General features: G+C 38.3%; 2 protein-coding genes and 1 pseudogene across 8 annotated transcripts in view; 1 reads left to right on the top strand and 2 right to left on the bottom strand.

Moving 5' to 3' along the window:
- LOC122062773 (mitochondrial inner membrane protease subunit 2-like) overlaps positions 1-11,229 on the bottom strand; it is a 42,158-nt gene extending 30,929 nt beyond the window's left edge. Inside the window, exons 1-6 of one of the 7 annotated variants that reach the window (XM_042626424.1) lie at positions 11,008-11,229; positions 10,620-10,745; positions 9,953-10,013; positions 8,217-8,410; positions 6,598-6,810; positions 6,404-6,476 (exon numbers count right to left, since the gene is read on the bottom strand). In XM_042626424.1, coding sequence (XP_042482358.1) covers positions 6,404-6,476; positions 6,598-6,763 — 239 coding nt within the window. In that variant the 5' untranslated portion in view covers positions 6,764-6,810; positions 8,217-8,410; positions 9,953-10,013; positions 10,620-10,745; positions 11,008-11,229. Of the gene's footprint in view, positions 1-6,403; positions 6,477-6,597; positions 6,811-8,216; positions 8,411-9,952; positions 10,289-10,619; positions 10,746-11,007 lie in introns of those variants that run through there. The other 6 variants (XM_042626421.1, XM_042626423.1, XM_042626422.1 and 3 more) reach the window with 6 other exon arrangements.
- Positions 11,230-13,934: 2,705 nt separating this feature from the next.
- Positions 13,935-16,007, bottom strand: LOC122062761 (chlorophyll a-b binding protein CP29.2, chloroplastic-like; the record flags this gene model as incomplete). The annotated part of the gene is given in 2 exon segments (XM_042626409.1): positions 13,935-14,452; positions 15,528-16,007. Coding segments are annotated over 2 exon segments (843 nt in total), but the record flags the coding sequence as incomplete, so codon positions are not given.
- A 141-nt stretch (positions 16,008-16,148) lies between these two features.
- Positions 16,149-16,638, top strand: part of LOC122062770 — a 3,033-nt pseudogene continuing 2,543 nt past the window's right edge.

Raw genomic sequence — 16,638 nt, 5'->3', positions numbered from 1 at the left:
CATTGGTAGACTTTCACCTCTAACATTAAAAAGCAACATTTAGCCATATTAAATCATAAAAAATTAACATTAAGTCATATTCAATTATAAAGTCATAGTGCATTAATTTGAACAACCACCTTTGCTGAGTTGGAATAGTTATGATTGAATATAAGAAGGAAAAAAAAAAAACGTGGTGGTTAATACATTATCCATGAGAGAGGAAATAGAAGAAATAGGAGGCTAGGTCGTTGCCTTATCAATGCCCCAGCCGAATTGGATAGAGGCGGTCAAGGAACAGGTTGCATTCAATGTAGAAATGCAACTACTTCTCCTAAAAATTAGGAATTGGGAATCTGTTGGACCATGAGAGGATATGAATGGGGTTATATTTCTTAAAGAGAGGATTTTCCTTCTTAAAAACTCTCCACTTATTCCTACCTTAGTGGACCAATTCCATAGCAGTACTCATAAAGGTTTTCAAAAGACTTACTATCGTGTGAGTTGTTTTTTATTGGCAAGGAATGTGGAAGTCAATTTTGGAAAAAAAATATCCTAGTGCAACACGTGCCAACACCACAAGGCAGAATTGTAGACTCTAGCGCGGGGTAGCCGCAACCACTCCCAATCCCCGAACGAATTTGGGAGGATATTCCAACGGATTTGGTGGAAGGACTTCCTATTTTTAAGGGAAATCGGTGGTGTTAGTAGTAGTGGACTGACTTTGAAAGTATGCCCATTTTCTGCCTCTATTCCATCCGTACACCTTTGCAGGAGTGGGACAACTATTTTTTAAATCAAGTTTTAGGTTACATAGGATGCCCAGGTTTCACCAGCAATTTTTGGAAGGAGCTTTTTCAACTCAATGGGATCCATTTTAATCCCAATTCAACCTATCACCCTCAAACGGATGGTCAAAGCAAGGTGGTTAATCGTACGATGGAGATGTACCTCAGGTATTTCACCAGTTCTCATCCTAAAGAATGGGGGAAATGGTTGGCATGGGCTGAGTATTGTTATAATACCAACTAACATTCTATTATTAAAACCATTCCATTTGAGGTGGTTTATGGCCAATCACCCCCATCATTGTTTACATATGTACCTAGAATAGCCAAGGTGGAAGTTGTGGAAAAGCAGTTGTTGATGGGGGGATGCTAAGCTCAAGGAGCTACACCATATGCTCCTGGAAGCATAGAATAGGATGAAGCGCATCTATGACCGCAATCATCAGGAGAGGGAGTTCGATGTTGGAGATTTGGTTTATGTCACGTTGCACCAGTATCGCTAGATGTCCTTGGTATTGAGGAAGACACAAAAATTGGGTCAACGTTATTTCGGTCCACATGAAATCCTTCAGCATGTTGGAAAGGTGGCTTACAAGTTAGCAATACCGGAGCACTTTAGAATTCATACTACATTTCATGTGTCCCTTCTTAAAAAATATTTGGGAGAACGACATCAGGTTCAAGAGGAGATACCTATGGTGCAAGAAGAGGAAACCCTCCATCCTTTTCCCCAGGCTATACTAGACTTAGAAACGACAGGCCCAAGTGCTTGTGCATTGGCAAGGACTCTCCCCATCAGAGGCAACTTGGGAGAATGTGGATATCATGAAGTCATAGTTTCCTAATCTTAGTCTTGAGGACAAGACCAAATCCAAGAGGGGATGAACATGTTACATGTTGGGTCATGGTCATGTGCATAGGCCATGCAAGACCAAGTCGTAGGACGTGTATCCAAGGCCGGGTCTCAATGAGGGAATATTTCAACTAATTAGTAGGGTTGTTATTTTATGTGTTATTTTGATTGGAGGGGGAGTATTATGTAGGCGGTTATAGAGGAGAGGTAGTGAGGTCATAGTTGTCACGGCGCCAAGGCGAACCAAGGCGGTGGAAGGTTGTCTAAGCGCTTAGGCGAGAAGGCGCACGCCTTGAGGCGAACAAGGCGACCAATTGTTATTTTTTATTTTTCCTATTTTCTAACATTATTTAGTAAGCTATATATACCTTGTATCATAAAAAATCAACATTAAGCAACATCAAGTCATTAAAAATCAACATTTAGCCATATTAAATCATAAAAAATTAACATTAAGTCATATTAAGTTATAAAAAATCAAAATTTAGAGAAATGCTCTGGTTCTATAACAAGTTTGACTGGTCAAATGATATTATTTTTACATGAGACTTTTTGTATCAGTTATAATATAAAACCAGCATTCCAACAAGTCTAAGATTACTTAAATCTAAGTTGTAATGACAAAGTTATGCTCCGGTCAAACTTATTTTTAAGTGCGCGAATGCTGTTAAAATCGCCTGAATGAAAATAATTTTATGGATATCAAAACAAAAAATTATTTTACCGGACTTTTGGTTTTTAGTAATGTTTTAACATGATAGAATTTATAAAATTTTCATAATTGAGAAAAACTCCAGCATTTAAAAGTTAAAAATCGCCCCTATAACCAAAATCTAGTTTTTCTTTTTGGACTGGGGGGTTGACTTTTTATCCTTTTGGAATTTTATTTTTAAACTATTTTTATTGGATTTAAATATGGGGTATTTGCTTATTTATGAATAATATGTTAAGTAAATGAAATAACAAATATAAAAAGCATTTACTTAAATGATATTTGGCATAAATAAGTGCCAAAACACAAGGCGGTATGCAGTGCAATAAGGCGACTGTCGCCTAGGCCCCAAGCAAACCGCCTGGACGCCTTGGCGACGCCTTGACAACTATAATTGTCATTTAGGTCATTTGTCGTTTTCTAGGTTACAGCTTTTATTTCCTAGTTTTAAGCCTACTCCTAGGTTAGAGTGTGAGGCTTGTGAATTAGGGAAACATCACCGTGTGTCATTCCCATTTTGCTCTGTCTCGTAATCCGTCTTTATTTTCTTTAGTCCATTCTGATGTATGGGGTCTTTGCAAAGTCAATAATAGATTTGGGTTTCGGTATTTTGTGACATTCATGGATGATCATTCTCGCCTTACATGGCTTTACATGTTAAATGACAGATCTGAATTTTTACATGTATTCAAAAAATTCCATAATGAAATAAAGACTCAATTTGGCATTCCTATTAAAATCTTTCGTTCTGATAATGCTTTAGAATATGTTCGAACTGATATTTCTGATTTTTGTGATACTCATGGGATGATCCACCAAACTAGTTATGCCTATACTCCACAGTAAAAAGGAGTAGCAAAGCGCAAGAATCAGCACCTCCTTAAGGTTGCCCGAGCCATGATGTTGCATATGCATGTTCCTAAGCATTTTTTGTGTGATGGAGTCTTAACTGCATGTCATTTGATTAACCGCATGCCATCAATTGTTTTGTCAGACAAATCTCCCTTCTCTGTTATGTTCCCAAATCTACCAAGTTTTCCTGTTCCTCCCCGAGTTTTTGGGCGCGTGTGTTTTGTCCATAATTTGCACATGCAAGTTGATAAGTTGTCTCCTAGATCTACTAAATGTATTTTTTTGGGTTATTCTCGTACTCAGAAAGGGTATAAGTTTTATAACCCCACTACACACAGGAACTTTGTCAGTGCCGATATGACCTTTGAAGGTATGTCATTCTACCCTCCTCCAGTGTCCTCATCTAGTATAGAGTGGTCTTCTCCATCTCCTCCACCCATACCCTCACTTATACCCTTCCCTGATGCTCCTAGTGTCAGTGACTCCCCTCCTCTACAGGTTTATCAGCGTAAGAAGAAGATTGGACAGCCAAGTGGCGAGGCAATTACTCCAGATGCTTCATTCCTTCCACTGCCGCCTTCCTCTGGTGAAGCACCTCTTCCTCCTCTGCCTGATGACTTACCAATTCCGCACAGGAAAGGTACACGTTCTTGCACTAAAAAATCTATGGTTGTGTACCCTATTGATAACTTTGTGTCTTTCTCATCTTTCCTCTCCCATCCATGGTCTTGCCCTATTGCTTTCCACCATAGTTGTCATGGCATCGCCAAGGCAGCGATTTGGCGTCTTGGCTGAAAAAGAAGTACATGTCAGTACTACGATTTACGTGACTCACAAATGGCGGTCACAATTGGCTGATAGGCGTGTCCATGGCACCGCCATGGACGTCAGGTCACTACTGATTCACTAGGCAGTCGATTTTTTATAAAATGCAGGGTGATTTTGATAGGACTATGTTGATTTTTGATGATTTGATGTTGCTTAATGTTGGTTTTATATGTTATAGGGTATATATTGTAGGCTTGTAGCATGCTACATAACTTTATAAAATAAGGGAAATAAAAAAATAGCATATTAAGTAACTTTAGAAAATAGGGAAAACAAAAAATGACACGTGGGCAATTTGACCGCCATGGCAACGCCATAACGGGCGATTCATTGCCAAATCGATTAGCCACCCCTCCTCCGCCTTGGATCGATTTGATGCCGTGACAACTATGCTTTCCACTAACCCTATTCCCCGTACCCATAATGAGGCCCTACGTATTCCTGGATGGAAGGCTGCCATGGATGTAGAAATGGATGCTCTCTTGAGTCGTGGTACCTGGAGTCTGGTAGATTTACCTCCTGGTAAGGATCTGGTGAAATGTCGATGGGTGTACACCGTTAAGTATCATTCTGATGGCTCTGTTGAGCGGTTGAAGGCCCGTCTAGTTGCTAAGGGGTATACTCAGATATATGGTGTTGATTACTTTGAGACCTTCTCCCCGATTGCTAGACTAAATTCTGTTCGTCTTCTTAGTTCTTTTGCTGTCAACTTTGATTGGCCTTTATTTCAATTGGACATCAAGAATGCCTTCTTCTATAGTGATCTACAAGAAGAGGTATATATGGAGCAACCTCCTGGGTATGTTTCTCAGGGGGAGAGTACAGGTCATGTGCGTCACTTACACAAGGCTATCTATGGGCTTAAATAGTCTCCTTGAGCATGGTTTGACAAGTTCAGTGCTACCATAATTACTTATGGTTTTTCTTAGTGTTATTCTGATCATTCTGTGTTTGTTCGTCGTAGAGGTGATAAGCTGGTTGTTTTGGTGGTATATGTTGATAATATTATTTTGACTGGTAATGATGAGGTAGGAATCTCTGAAGTAAAAGATCATCTCCAGCACCATTTTCAGACAAAGGATCTAGGCCAACTTCATTATTTCCTTGGGATTGAGGTAATCCGCTGTAAGAAAAGGATCAGTCTGTCTCAAAGGAAGTATGTGGTGGATCTTCTATCTGATACTAGGATGCTTGCATCCAGACCCATTGATATTCCTATGGACCCTCACCAAAAGTTTGGTGTGGATGATGATGAATCCCTCCAGGATGTGCATCAGTACAGGAGCTTGATTGGCAAGTTGATTTACCTAATTGTGACTCGTCTTAACATTTCCTATGTTGTTGGAGTTCTTAGTCAGTTCATGAGTCTCCTCAGAAAGCACATTGGAATGTTGTTGTTCGTGTTCTTCGCTATCTAAAAGGTGCCCCTAGAAAAGGGTTGATTTATCGTCCTAATCGGCATATGGAACTAATGGGGTATTCTGATGCTAATTGGACTGGCTCTGCTAGTGATCGAAGATCTACTACTAGATACTGCACATTTGTTGGAGGTAATCTTATTACGTGGCGTAGCAAGAAGCAGACTACTATTGCCCGGTCCAATGCAGAAGCAGAATACAGAGCTATGGCTTATACCACTGTTGAGTTGATGTGGCTGCAGTTGTTACTCTTGTAGTTAGGATTCCAGTGACCAAGCCAATGAAGATGTATTGTGACAACCAAGCTGCAGTTTACATTGCTAGTAATCCGGTCTTCCATGAGAGGACCAAACACATAGAAGTGGACTGCCATTTTGTTCGTGATGCTATTCTGAAGAGGCTGATTAAGACTGTTTGTTCCTTCAACGGATCAGTTAGCTGACATGTTTACTAAGCCTTTGTTTGCTCCTAGTTTTCGCAATGGTTGTACCAAGCTGAGCTTAGGAGATGTGTATGCTCCAGCTTGAGGGGGAGTGTTGAGATTGTCGCTGTAGGCTAATCCTGATAAGGGATTAGCGCTGGGTTCTCTGGGCCAATAGGGCAATCTTGTCCTATCGGCCCCTCTTTTGGTCATTAGGGTTAAGTCTCTGTGTTTGGGGGCTATACTTGTACTTTTCTATTATATTTTTGATATAGATAGCAGAGAGAGCCTGCGATCAGTATATACTGGACAGATCGCAGGTTGCTCTCAACTTTTGGGACTGCCTGTGGTTTCTCCTTTCTCTCTTCTCTTTCTCTTTCTTTTCTTCTTCTTTTTTTCTGGTTTACAGGTTTGGTTACAAGAATCTGGGATTGTAACAAAGAAGATAACGCATGCAATGTATTGACGAATTGAACATTTATGTATATCACTCAACCATAGTTCCAAAAAAGTGGTCATTCTTAATGAAATCATCAATTAACAGGGATTTACCGAAAGATTATCACATCACCATGTGAAAATTTATACTTTTCAAGGCAAAACTTCTCCACCAAAACACGGTCACCTGTAGCAATAGCAGTGATTAGTGACTAGTGACTTGATAGTTAAAGAGTAAGGTTCAGCCCTTCATTCAAGCCTTCTGCATCTAGTATTGCCAAATCAAACATATGGATAAAGAGGATTACCAGTCAATGATCCCAGAAAGGTAGTTGTGCCTGGGTTGAATGTGGGATGCATGGAGAGACCTTGCACAGAAGCAACACTTGCATATCTGTCTGAAATGGTAAGACCTATCAATCCGCCCGTCACAGACTTTTTAGTGAAATTCCACAGAAAACTGGGAGTTACCATATCCAGATTTCTTGAAGAAATGTAAGTCAAGTAAAAAAAGAGACCATCTGCATAATCATAAGCCATGAAAGAAAGACACATGAGGAACTTTAATACTAAATATCAGTAGTATTACAAGATATCCATTCTTTTGATGGACAACAAATATGAATTTGCAGTGCATTTTTCTAATCAGTGTATAAATACAAGTACCCATTACACCCTTCAAGAACAAATTAACGCAAGTCAAAGACTCAAAATGTGTTGGCAACACATTCAATAGAATAAATGGAAATGCACAGTATAACATGATGAAAAAGGATGTGCATGAGATTTGATTACATGGATTTTTTTTTTTTTTTTGGGAGGGTGAAGACGAAAGGAAAAGAAGCCATATATAAAGTGTTGAGGAGAAAAAAAATTTTAGATACCTAAGGCTAAAACTAATAAATGAATATGCAAGACTTTAGATTATCACTAAGGAAAATTTCTTAAAGATGCCATATGTAAATATATATATATATATATATATATAGATAAATTTTGCTAGAAGTCAGCAAAGTATATAAAAAGCTAAAAGAAATAATAGGAGAAACAAATATATTTAGATACTTAAGGTCACAAGTAAAAGAAAAGTAAGCAAGGATTTTTATATTATTAGTGAGCAAATTTTTTAACTAATCCTAGTGTAATCAAATTGTTTTGTCTTATTTAAAACTATCTGAACCTTAACATTTTCCCCTTAAGGTTCGATGCATATAAGCATTTCTCCTTCAGCAAGATTTATTTGATGTTATAGGCTTATAGCCCAGGTGCTTTAGGAGATGGTATCCCTTAGTGATTGGCTGGGGCTTGTGAAAGGAACAAATTAGAAGGAACAATTTTTTTTCTTTATCAAATGTCACTTGGTCTGCCACAAGAATATTGCAGATATTGGATCCTTGTTGACAAGTGACCATGGCTTGCAAAGAATTTAGAGATACTAAAAGAGTAAGTTTAAGATTAGTGGGGATCCATTTGTGAGACAAATGCACATATTGTATTACAATGTAGACGTCCACGCCCTCTTTTTGTTCTTCTGGGAATCAAATCTATTCCCATTTATCTATAGCTTAATTTGCATACTTGAATCAAAAGCATTTCTTCTCTCATCAATCAAAGGGTGGTGGGCGAAGAAATGAAGTTCAATGATACAAGAAAAAATTTGAGCAGAAACCAAGGTTTAAACTTGTGACCTGTATCGGTTGGGACCGGACTGGATCAGACAGATTTACCCCTGTTTTCTAAAAAAAATTGGTCTTTTGGCCCATTTTACCCTTACCAGTGGATTGGTATCGGATCACTCAGGATCAGGGATCGGTCTTGGCCAACACCAATCCAATCCGATTTTTAAAACTATGGCAGAAACAGAAACCTTTAAGGATCAAGCAGATGGGAATAAAAGCAAAGGTACAACTGCCAAATACAATATCACCTTAATTAGGGCAGATCTAGAAAGTGTTCTGTCGGGAGTTTAATATGCACTTGAGAAGCTCTTTCCAGGTGTAATGATGCAACTGATATGCATGCACCCTATAAGAAGGATCAAGCAGAAGCAATAGAAGAGAAGTCACACAGAGAGTGGGACCACCCCAATGCCATAAAGAGATCCCCTTGGCTTCACAAGATCTGCAAAATAAAAGAGTGACTGACTTGAAAATTTGCTATTTTTATTTGCTTGTTTCTTAGAGGCTTCTACATGTGACATCATCCTATTAAATCTGAGAAAGTATGCTTTAGGGGTCCAAGGAGGGGGGGGAGGGGGGGAGGGGGGGCAGTAATGTCTTTTTACTTGTAATGGCACCCATACATAAGCTAATTGTTTCACTCTTTTGAGGGAGCTTGTATTTTCCTTTGAGTGACCCTTTGAGAGCCTAACGGTTTCTGTTGTTCTGGGTTTCAAATGTCAATGAAGAAGAAGACCAGTATGGTTTGTACTTCGTGTTTCTTCTTTCCATTCTGAGGAAATAAAGATTGTAGACTTCGCTCTTTAGTCTTTTCTTTGTTCCTCTTCAATCATTTGATCATTTTATTGCAAGTAGAATCGATTTCTCAACTCCTCTTCTACCATTGTTGAATCCATTGCACATAGACTCAATTATTTGATTGTCAACTCTGGTTTTCTAAACATTCACAACTCCTACCACATTACCACCCCATTGGTTTGAGTTCATTCAATCAGAGGATTCCCAAGCTTCATCTGGTAAGTGAAGTCCAGCAAGCTCAAAATCAATTCACTCAGAACAAGGATTCCTGTAATATTTTATATTTCATTTCAATCTGAATATGCATCAGTTAAGGTGGTAATTGCTCATTTTCACACTGAGCTATTACCTTTTAATGCTTCTTAGTCTGTCTAGGTGCCATCGTCTCCCTCTACTACTTTTTGTTTTCTATCTTTCATACTACTTTCTCTAAAAAAATCGCCTTTGGGGAAAAACTAAACTAATCCTAACAGCATGGCCCCCTGTGTAACCCATGCCAAATAGCTCCTTGCTTAGTTGTCTGAACTACTATAGAATTGACAGTCCTTGGTGTCCCGACAGAGTGGAGTACAGCATTCAACGAGCATGCTAAGTAACACGTTTCTATTATGTGTTGAGATAATCTTTTAAAGAAGAATCCCTTCTATTCTATCATACTGAAGAGAATAGTAAAACATTTCCAAGAACGTGACGAAGAGTAAACAACCATGCGTATCCATCAGTAGCTCCCTTAAAATTGAAGACCCAAGTTCCCAAATGATCAGCCATCACAATTCAATTAAATGGCATTATCAAAGAGGACTAAATATGATGATATATGAGAAAGATCCGATGTGGAGGAACAATCTATAAGGATGGTGTCAATGGAATCTAGCAAAACACTTCAAGAATGCTAACCCATCCCAATACAAATCAATGTTCAAATGAGAATTCTTACAGTCCCTAAAAATTTTGTTTTTCTTGTATTTAAAATACCCTATACCCACCAATGAACAGGAATAAATTTTCCCATTTTTCCCACAACCATAAATCCCTAAGATCAAAGGTTCCACTTCTATCATCTGCTCTAGTTCAATATAAAAGATATGAATGTACACACACACACACATACATCCCATGTTCTTGTTCTATGCTGATACAGTAATGTTCTACAAAGGAAGCGAAGCGGGAGGATCAAACAAATTACCTCACACGGACTTGACCTTGACGAATGTCGATTAACACGGGCTTTAGGCTTTGGCTGCTCTCTGTGAAAGTGTCAAGAAATGAAAGTTATTCTCTAAGATAGTTAAAATGGACTTTCCAGATTCCTAGTTTCGGTTCTTGCTCTTACTCGCATTGACAAGGAGATTTTTTTTCCTTTTCTTTTTCTTGTAGAGACAGAGAGAATTTTTAGGCCGCCTAGAAATGACCTACGGGAGGATGAAACACCCGTCCACCTTTGTGTCCGAAAGCCACAATCCCATTGGTAGACACTACAATGACAAAAATTTGGGAACAGCTATCTTTATGAAGAGGGAGAATGAATGTTGTTAGGCTGTGTAGCATCACCTTTTGGTGTATTTTTTTTTCTTTTGGAAAATACTCACCCTTAGAGAATATCGCAATGATAAGACCATCTCTCTATTTCACCAAATTATTCTTAGATTCCTTACCTTTAGTCACTATTAAGGAATATACTATAGCTCCTCACATCAGCAATTATATTTTATTTTCAATACCAAAATGCCCTTGTCAAATAGAAAAAAGGGTTGGAGAAGAGTGAGGTTGCTTGCCTTCTCATAGATAGTGTTTCTTTGAGGGAGATTTTTCTTGAGGGGAACAGTAATTCCAGATTTTTTCCATTTCCGTACCTTCTTTAGCCTTCGGTGAGCACCAAGCAATTTCAAATTGAAATGAATGAGAAAAGGAGAACTCAATTCCTGTTGTACAGGGCTATGTACATGAAGGTTTTTGTATAGCTGGAGTGCTGGACTTCCCTAAACCCACATCAGAAACCCAATCAATAAAACTGGACAATTAGAAGACACAATCAAATGAACCAAATCAAAACGAAAGGTTTCCTCACGCTTTAGAGTAAGCATAGTCCCATCAACTTGGGGCATGAAGAAGACATCATTTCCATCATGCAAAGCACCATTAAAATATGGAAAACAATAAAAAAAGGAATCGCTTTTACGATTAAGAAAACGACCGAGAACTCAGATAAGAACTCGGAATAATCTCCCAAATCAAAAATACCTTAACAGTCATCTTCCCTATGTATACTCTATGTCTTGATCTGGGTCCAAAGCAGGGAGGAGAGAAAATTCAAAACCATTGACGCCCACCCAATCATCTGTGTGACCATCGCGGGTAATGATTCCAGGCCTGTAATCAGCCTGGATTAGAGTCTGAGGGTTCAAATCACAGCTTCAAGGACCTGTTTCTTTGTGCGAGTTCACTAATCCAGTGGAAATTGAAATAATGATTGGGAGCACCAACAGGCATCGCCTCATGTGAATTTATCGAATCTATAGGGTTTTTTTAGGTATACTGATTAAAACAGAAGTTTTTTAATGATAAAGGTATAATGATCATTTTAACTCGACACTTAATATTGACTGTCGCTAAGAAGTTTGAGAATAATTTGGTAAAATAGAGGGGTGGTCTTATCATTGTGGCATTCTCCCGGGGGTGATGCGATAAATTTTCATTTTCTTTTTCTTATGAAATGACATATCTACCCTGTACTATGGGAATAGAGAGAAAGACACATTGGGAGATGCTAAGGCTATCCAGCAAGAGAACTCAATCCCAAAAATTAAACAACATTGGATAAAGCAATGTTTAATGCTTCGGTCATCAATGTGAAGCAAGGATCAAAGTATATATGGTATTATATCGGCCGATAAATATAATCCAAAAGGTAAGCGTTCTTTAATTTACGCTCGATACAGTCTGATTTGTATTGTATTAGTATTGGCAATCTCTCTCTCTCTCTCTCTCTCTCACAAATGATGATAGAGGCTAAAAATCTTCTTGTAATCTAACTTCTTCTCAGCGATCCCATCTCCAGCGCTTGACAATAGGAGGACCGGCCTCTATCACATCCCCTCCTCTTCTGCGATCATCAATGCCTCTCTTTTCTTTTTGTTTTTTATTTTTACCAAAAACTCATTAATATTTTCGGGTTTCACGAAGATTTAAATGGATACCATGTAGGAGAAGCCTTTCTTGAAATTGATAGAGTAAAACATAGGATTGCAACATGCTGAATAATTAAACAAAATATACAAATAATATACATTCAATCAATTTATACGTAGGTCCATGGCACTTGAGGAATAACTTTTGCACAACCATTTTCCTTTGCTCCGTTGATCTTGTTTACTCCCTCTCTATACAATTGTTAGGGTTAGTAACTAATGGGTTATTGCTTACCATTAAATAGATTGAGAGTGGAGACCAGCCTTAAATAAAAAATAAAAAAAAACACTTAATGCCTCTCCCATAATGGCTCTATTGTAAATAGGCTCACACATATTATGATAGGAGGCTTTACTTTTATTAAACGGGTAAACTAAAACCTCTTCCACTTGAAGACCATCTCCTGTATAGGGCTTCACCAAATAAAACCTGTCAGTAAACATTTATCCACTAATCCATATCCGTACCATAACTAGATACCGGTCCACATATGGGGAAAATTAATTCTTATCTATATAGTTAAGTGTTCATGGAGATTATAGACTTTTTACAACTAAGGTTTTATTGGACTCTGTCTGTCTTTCCTTCCCCCACTCCCTGAACTGCAATTTCCTTGATTGATAGAATCCAGCTTCAATGGGCTTGGATTGGGATGTGCATTGCATGCTTGATTGCCGATGTTTATAGTAAGGAGAACGATTGTTCTTGGGTTTCATTGCTGCTTCTCTTTTGCATTTCTAAATTTCGAAAATTAGCTGAAGGTTTTAAAATATTTTTCTCTACCAGGTTTTCACAGGATGAATTTGAGGAATCATGGGGAGTAACAATGAGTTTCTGAGATAGTGTATGTGAATCCGAAACCAAATCAATGAGGAAAGGTATGGTTTCGATCTGATTTGACTTCAATTTATTTCAATTTTCTCTTGTCGAGTTGTTATCAGTTTGATGTCGGGTTTGATTTTTCACATACATACATAATTATGTAGAAAAAAAAAAATTAAGTCTTCGGGTTAGTATCGGTTTGGGTCCAATTATCCATGTTTGGTGTGTAATTCAATGGATAACGTGCACTAAAACCATGATGTGTAGTCCATGGAGGTGAGACTTTTAAGTGTGCAATGCCTATACAAAAAGTGTAATGCAGGTGTAAGAAGACGCACTTAATTGAAGATTGTAATACTCACAGGAGAAACCATGATGTTAATAGAAGTGCGCGATTGAAGTATTGGATTATGTTGTGATGCAAGCAATTACATTTGTTAATAACCTTAGGAATTTATGATTGTGGATGATAATGTTTTCTTGTCCTCTCACTTCCTGTACTCAATGATATCTGGGTATGTTAAAAGCTGGAGATATGGAAGTGTGTTTCTTAAATTGTAGTCAATTGATAACTAAAATTTGGTTGTAGATTTTTTTAGTTCCATCCCAATAAATGATTATGAACCCTGATTTTATGTCCAATTTTGAATAATTGAATTTGGTCCTCAAGTGGCAGATGGTGAAATTGAGCAAGATATAAACTCTCTCTCTCTCTCTCTCTCTCCACAAGTTCCTTCTTTCTCTGAAAAACTCAATCGCTTCTCCACCATCTTTCTGTCTTCCGAATCCTCTCTACACCCCATATATGGCTCGCATATGCCCTCTATATATAGGGATTTTTTTTTTATTTACACCCCCTAATGTGTCAATAGTTTTGTAACCTTCTTTATCTCCAAATTTTATTTGATATAGAATTTAATGTAGGGGTCAAAAAGGGTTTTTTAAAAGTTGTAATTTAGGGTAGCATTTAATGCAATTCCGATGTGATGATAAATTTACCCTCACTAAAAAAACTGAATTAAAATAAAAAAAAAAAAAAAAACAGAAAAAACAAAATCTTCAGGAATAAAACAAGAGACAATTAAATGAAGGTGTCAAAGTTCTAAATATACTGATGGAGCTACATTTAGATGTTTTATATATCCAACACTTATATATAGGCAACGATAATATGATATAACCTCCGCTTAAGGTCAAATATGATATATTATAGAATTTTTACAAGATAGGAATATAATAAAAGCGCTTGACAAGGGTAAAATGTCACTAGGCAAGAAAGTAGAGTACAATAGAGAGATCAGGATTCAGAAATTTAAGAAGAAGAGAAGGTGTCAAAGATGGTTGTGTGAAGTGGGTCACTCAAATGGGTGGCCCAGTTGTTGAGTGGGCCTTTGCCAGTAGCAGCTGCTTGGACAGCAAAGCCAAGGGAGGCGACCATGGCAAGACGAGCATGCTTGATCTCAGCCAGTTGAAGGGTGGCTTTCTTCTCAGGGTCAGAAGCCAAGCCAAGAGGGTCAAAGAACTTGCCTCCAGGGTACAGCCTTTTCTCTGGGTCAAGCTCTGAATTTCTCTGGAACTCTATGTATCCAATCACTAGAGCCTCAATCCATATCAATGTGGTCATCGAGAATGGAAGAGGTTGCCCCAGGTATGATGAACCCTCTATCAACTCTACCTGCATAAACATAACCATCATAAACTCCATTAATAAGCTCAGTAAGTATCATCATCATCGTCAATGGTTTTCTTTTAGGTATGATATCGTATCGATTCGTATCAGTATTGTTCAAGTCCTTAATCTACATATAACTGTGTCAAATTCAAATCAGAACCAAAAACCAAAATTGGAATCGAATGGAATAATCCAAAATGAATCAGATAGAATTTGGTTCAATTGTTTTTTTAGTAATCAAAAAAGGGTGCTCCATGAGTTATGGGTTGTACCAACCCACTGGTAATTCAGCTCAATTCTGGATCTAATATAGATATCAAATTCCAAAATCGAAACTGAATTGAATTTGGATACTAATGTATTATTGTATATTAATACATTAATATATTAGAAAAAATAAACATAAAAGGTAGCGTGGTCCCCTGTACCAAGACACATGGGAGGGTGAAATGACCATCTTACCCCACATGAAGGGTGAATATTCGGCCATTATTGATACTTTCACGTGCGCTTACTCCCATTGACCTTGGTGCTGGTGAAGAAGTTATGGTGCCTTTTATGGACCCTCTTCCTAATATAGTATAGTATATATTATTAATATTAATATCAAATTTTATATCACAACTATATTATCATATTATATTATAAATATATTATACTATATATATATATATATATATATATTTTTTTTTTTTTTTTTAATAAGAAAAAAAAAAAACTCTGTTCCGAAGCAAAGATCTTGGACCAAGACATAGGGTAGGGCAAACCATTCCAACCTCAATGAAACACTATTCCCACCCTTCTTGATGTTTCTGCCTGCCCTCCAAATGACCCCCACTCTGGCGCAAAGGCTATATTCTTTGGCCAGAAAACTCTTACCCACTATGGTATATGAACTGAGTACACGAATTGGAATTGAACCATGTAAAAATGAATAAAATAGAATTTCGAAATCGATTAAGAACCAAAACCAAATCGGTTCAGTTTGAGTATCAAATTTTAGAACCAATTCAGCTCCGACTCTTAAACCGAACGAAATCGAACAAGTAACCGATTTACACCGTTAGCAACTACATACCTTTCCCGCGTCTTGCCAGGTGACACCGGTGAGTGACTCAACAGCGAGTGCACCGAGTGTAGCCAACATGGCCCACCTCCCATGAATGAGTTCACACTCCCTGAACCTCTGCAGCCCAAACACCTCATCATAAGGCTGCAATGAAGTGGCCTTCACGTCCGCGCTCTCAGTCCGGGTACCGATTACGTCACCAGCCACGTTCTTCGCCAGGTTCTGGTCCAAACCGTCATAATCGAACTGCAAGTACTCGGCCGGTTTGCCCAACCCGAAGGGATCGAACCCATAGTCACCCACTAAAGTCCCGTCGAGATATTCCGGCGCCTTCGCACCTGGGAACCACAGAGGCCGGTTCGTGCTCGATTTTGACACGGTCTTCTTTGGGGATTTCTTGGGTCCACCGAAACCGAAACGGGCTTTGAACTTCCCCGAGTTAGAGTGTACATCGTGAAGGCGAGTTCCGAGGAACGATGATGTGGCAGCGGCGGTGGCCATGGTTCCGGCCTTACGTGCTTTTCCGGTGAAGTGGTGTTGATGGGTAATAGAGTTTAGTTTTTGTGTTGTCGCCTTTACGATCGGTGACGATACCATATGTTATAAAAAGGTTTGAGTGGTCTATCCATAATGGTGATTCATGGTCGTTGGATGGAAGAGCGTATCCATCTAACGGACGTAAGTGCCTCGCTCTTATCTTTTCCTTATCCACTTGGCAACACCTTTGGTCAGTGGCAATACACGTAATATTATATATTATTGTGGTTGAGATGAAGGGTATAGAAGATCTTTCGGTACTGAATAAACGATCTCCACAATTTTTCTCCCTTGATTCTGGAAGAATGGAGTCTGACCATCTGGCCGGTATGGAAATGGTTCATCGTACAGGGGCCCTTTGTTTGATACAAAGCCATTATTTTGTGATTAAGTCAAGAGCAGTGTTATGAATCCGGCCGAATAATTCTCAATCCATGAATTATTCGGCCGAATCGATTTTTTTCGAATTTTATCAAAAATTTTGATCGAATTCAAATTAAAAATAAAATTCGGTAAAATTCGTGATTTTTTCAAAAGTGAATATAATTCGCGAATTATTCGGTCCACTTAAACAGTATTTAAA

The sequence above is a fragment of the Macadamia integrifolia genome, unplaced genomic scaffold, assembly GCF_013358625.1.
Source record: "Macadamia integrifolia cultivar HAES 741 unplaced genomic scaffold, SCU_Mint_v3 scaffold1102, whole genome shotgun sequence".
In the NCBI taxonomy this organism is placed as follows: Eukaryota; Viridiplantae; Streptophyta; class Magnoliopsida; order Proteales; family Proteaceae; genus Macadamia; species Macadamia integrifolia.
This window is presented reverse-complemented; position numbering and strand designations above follow the sequence as displayed.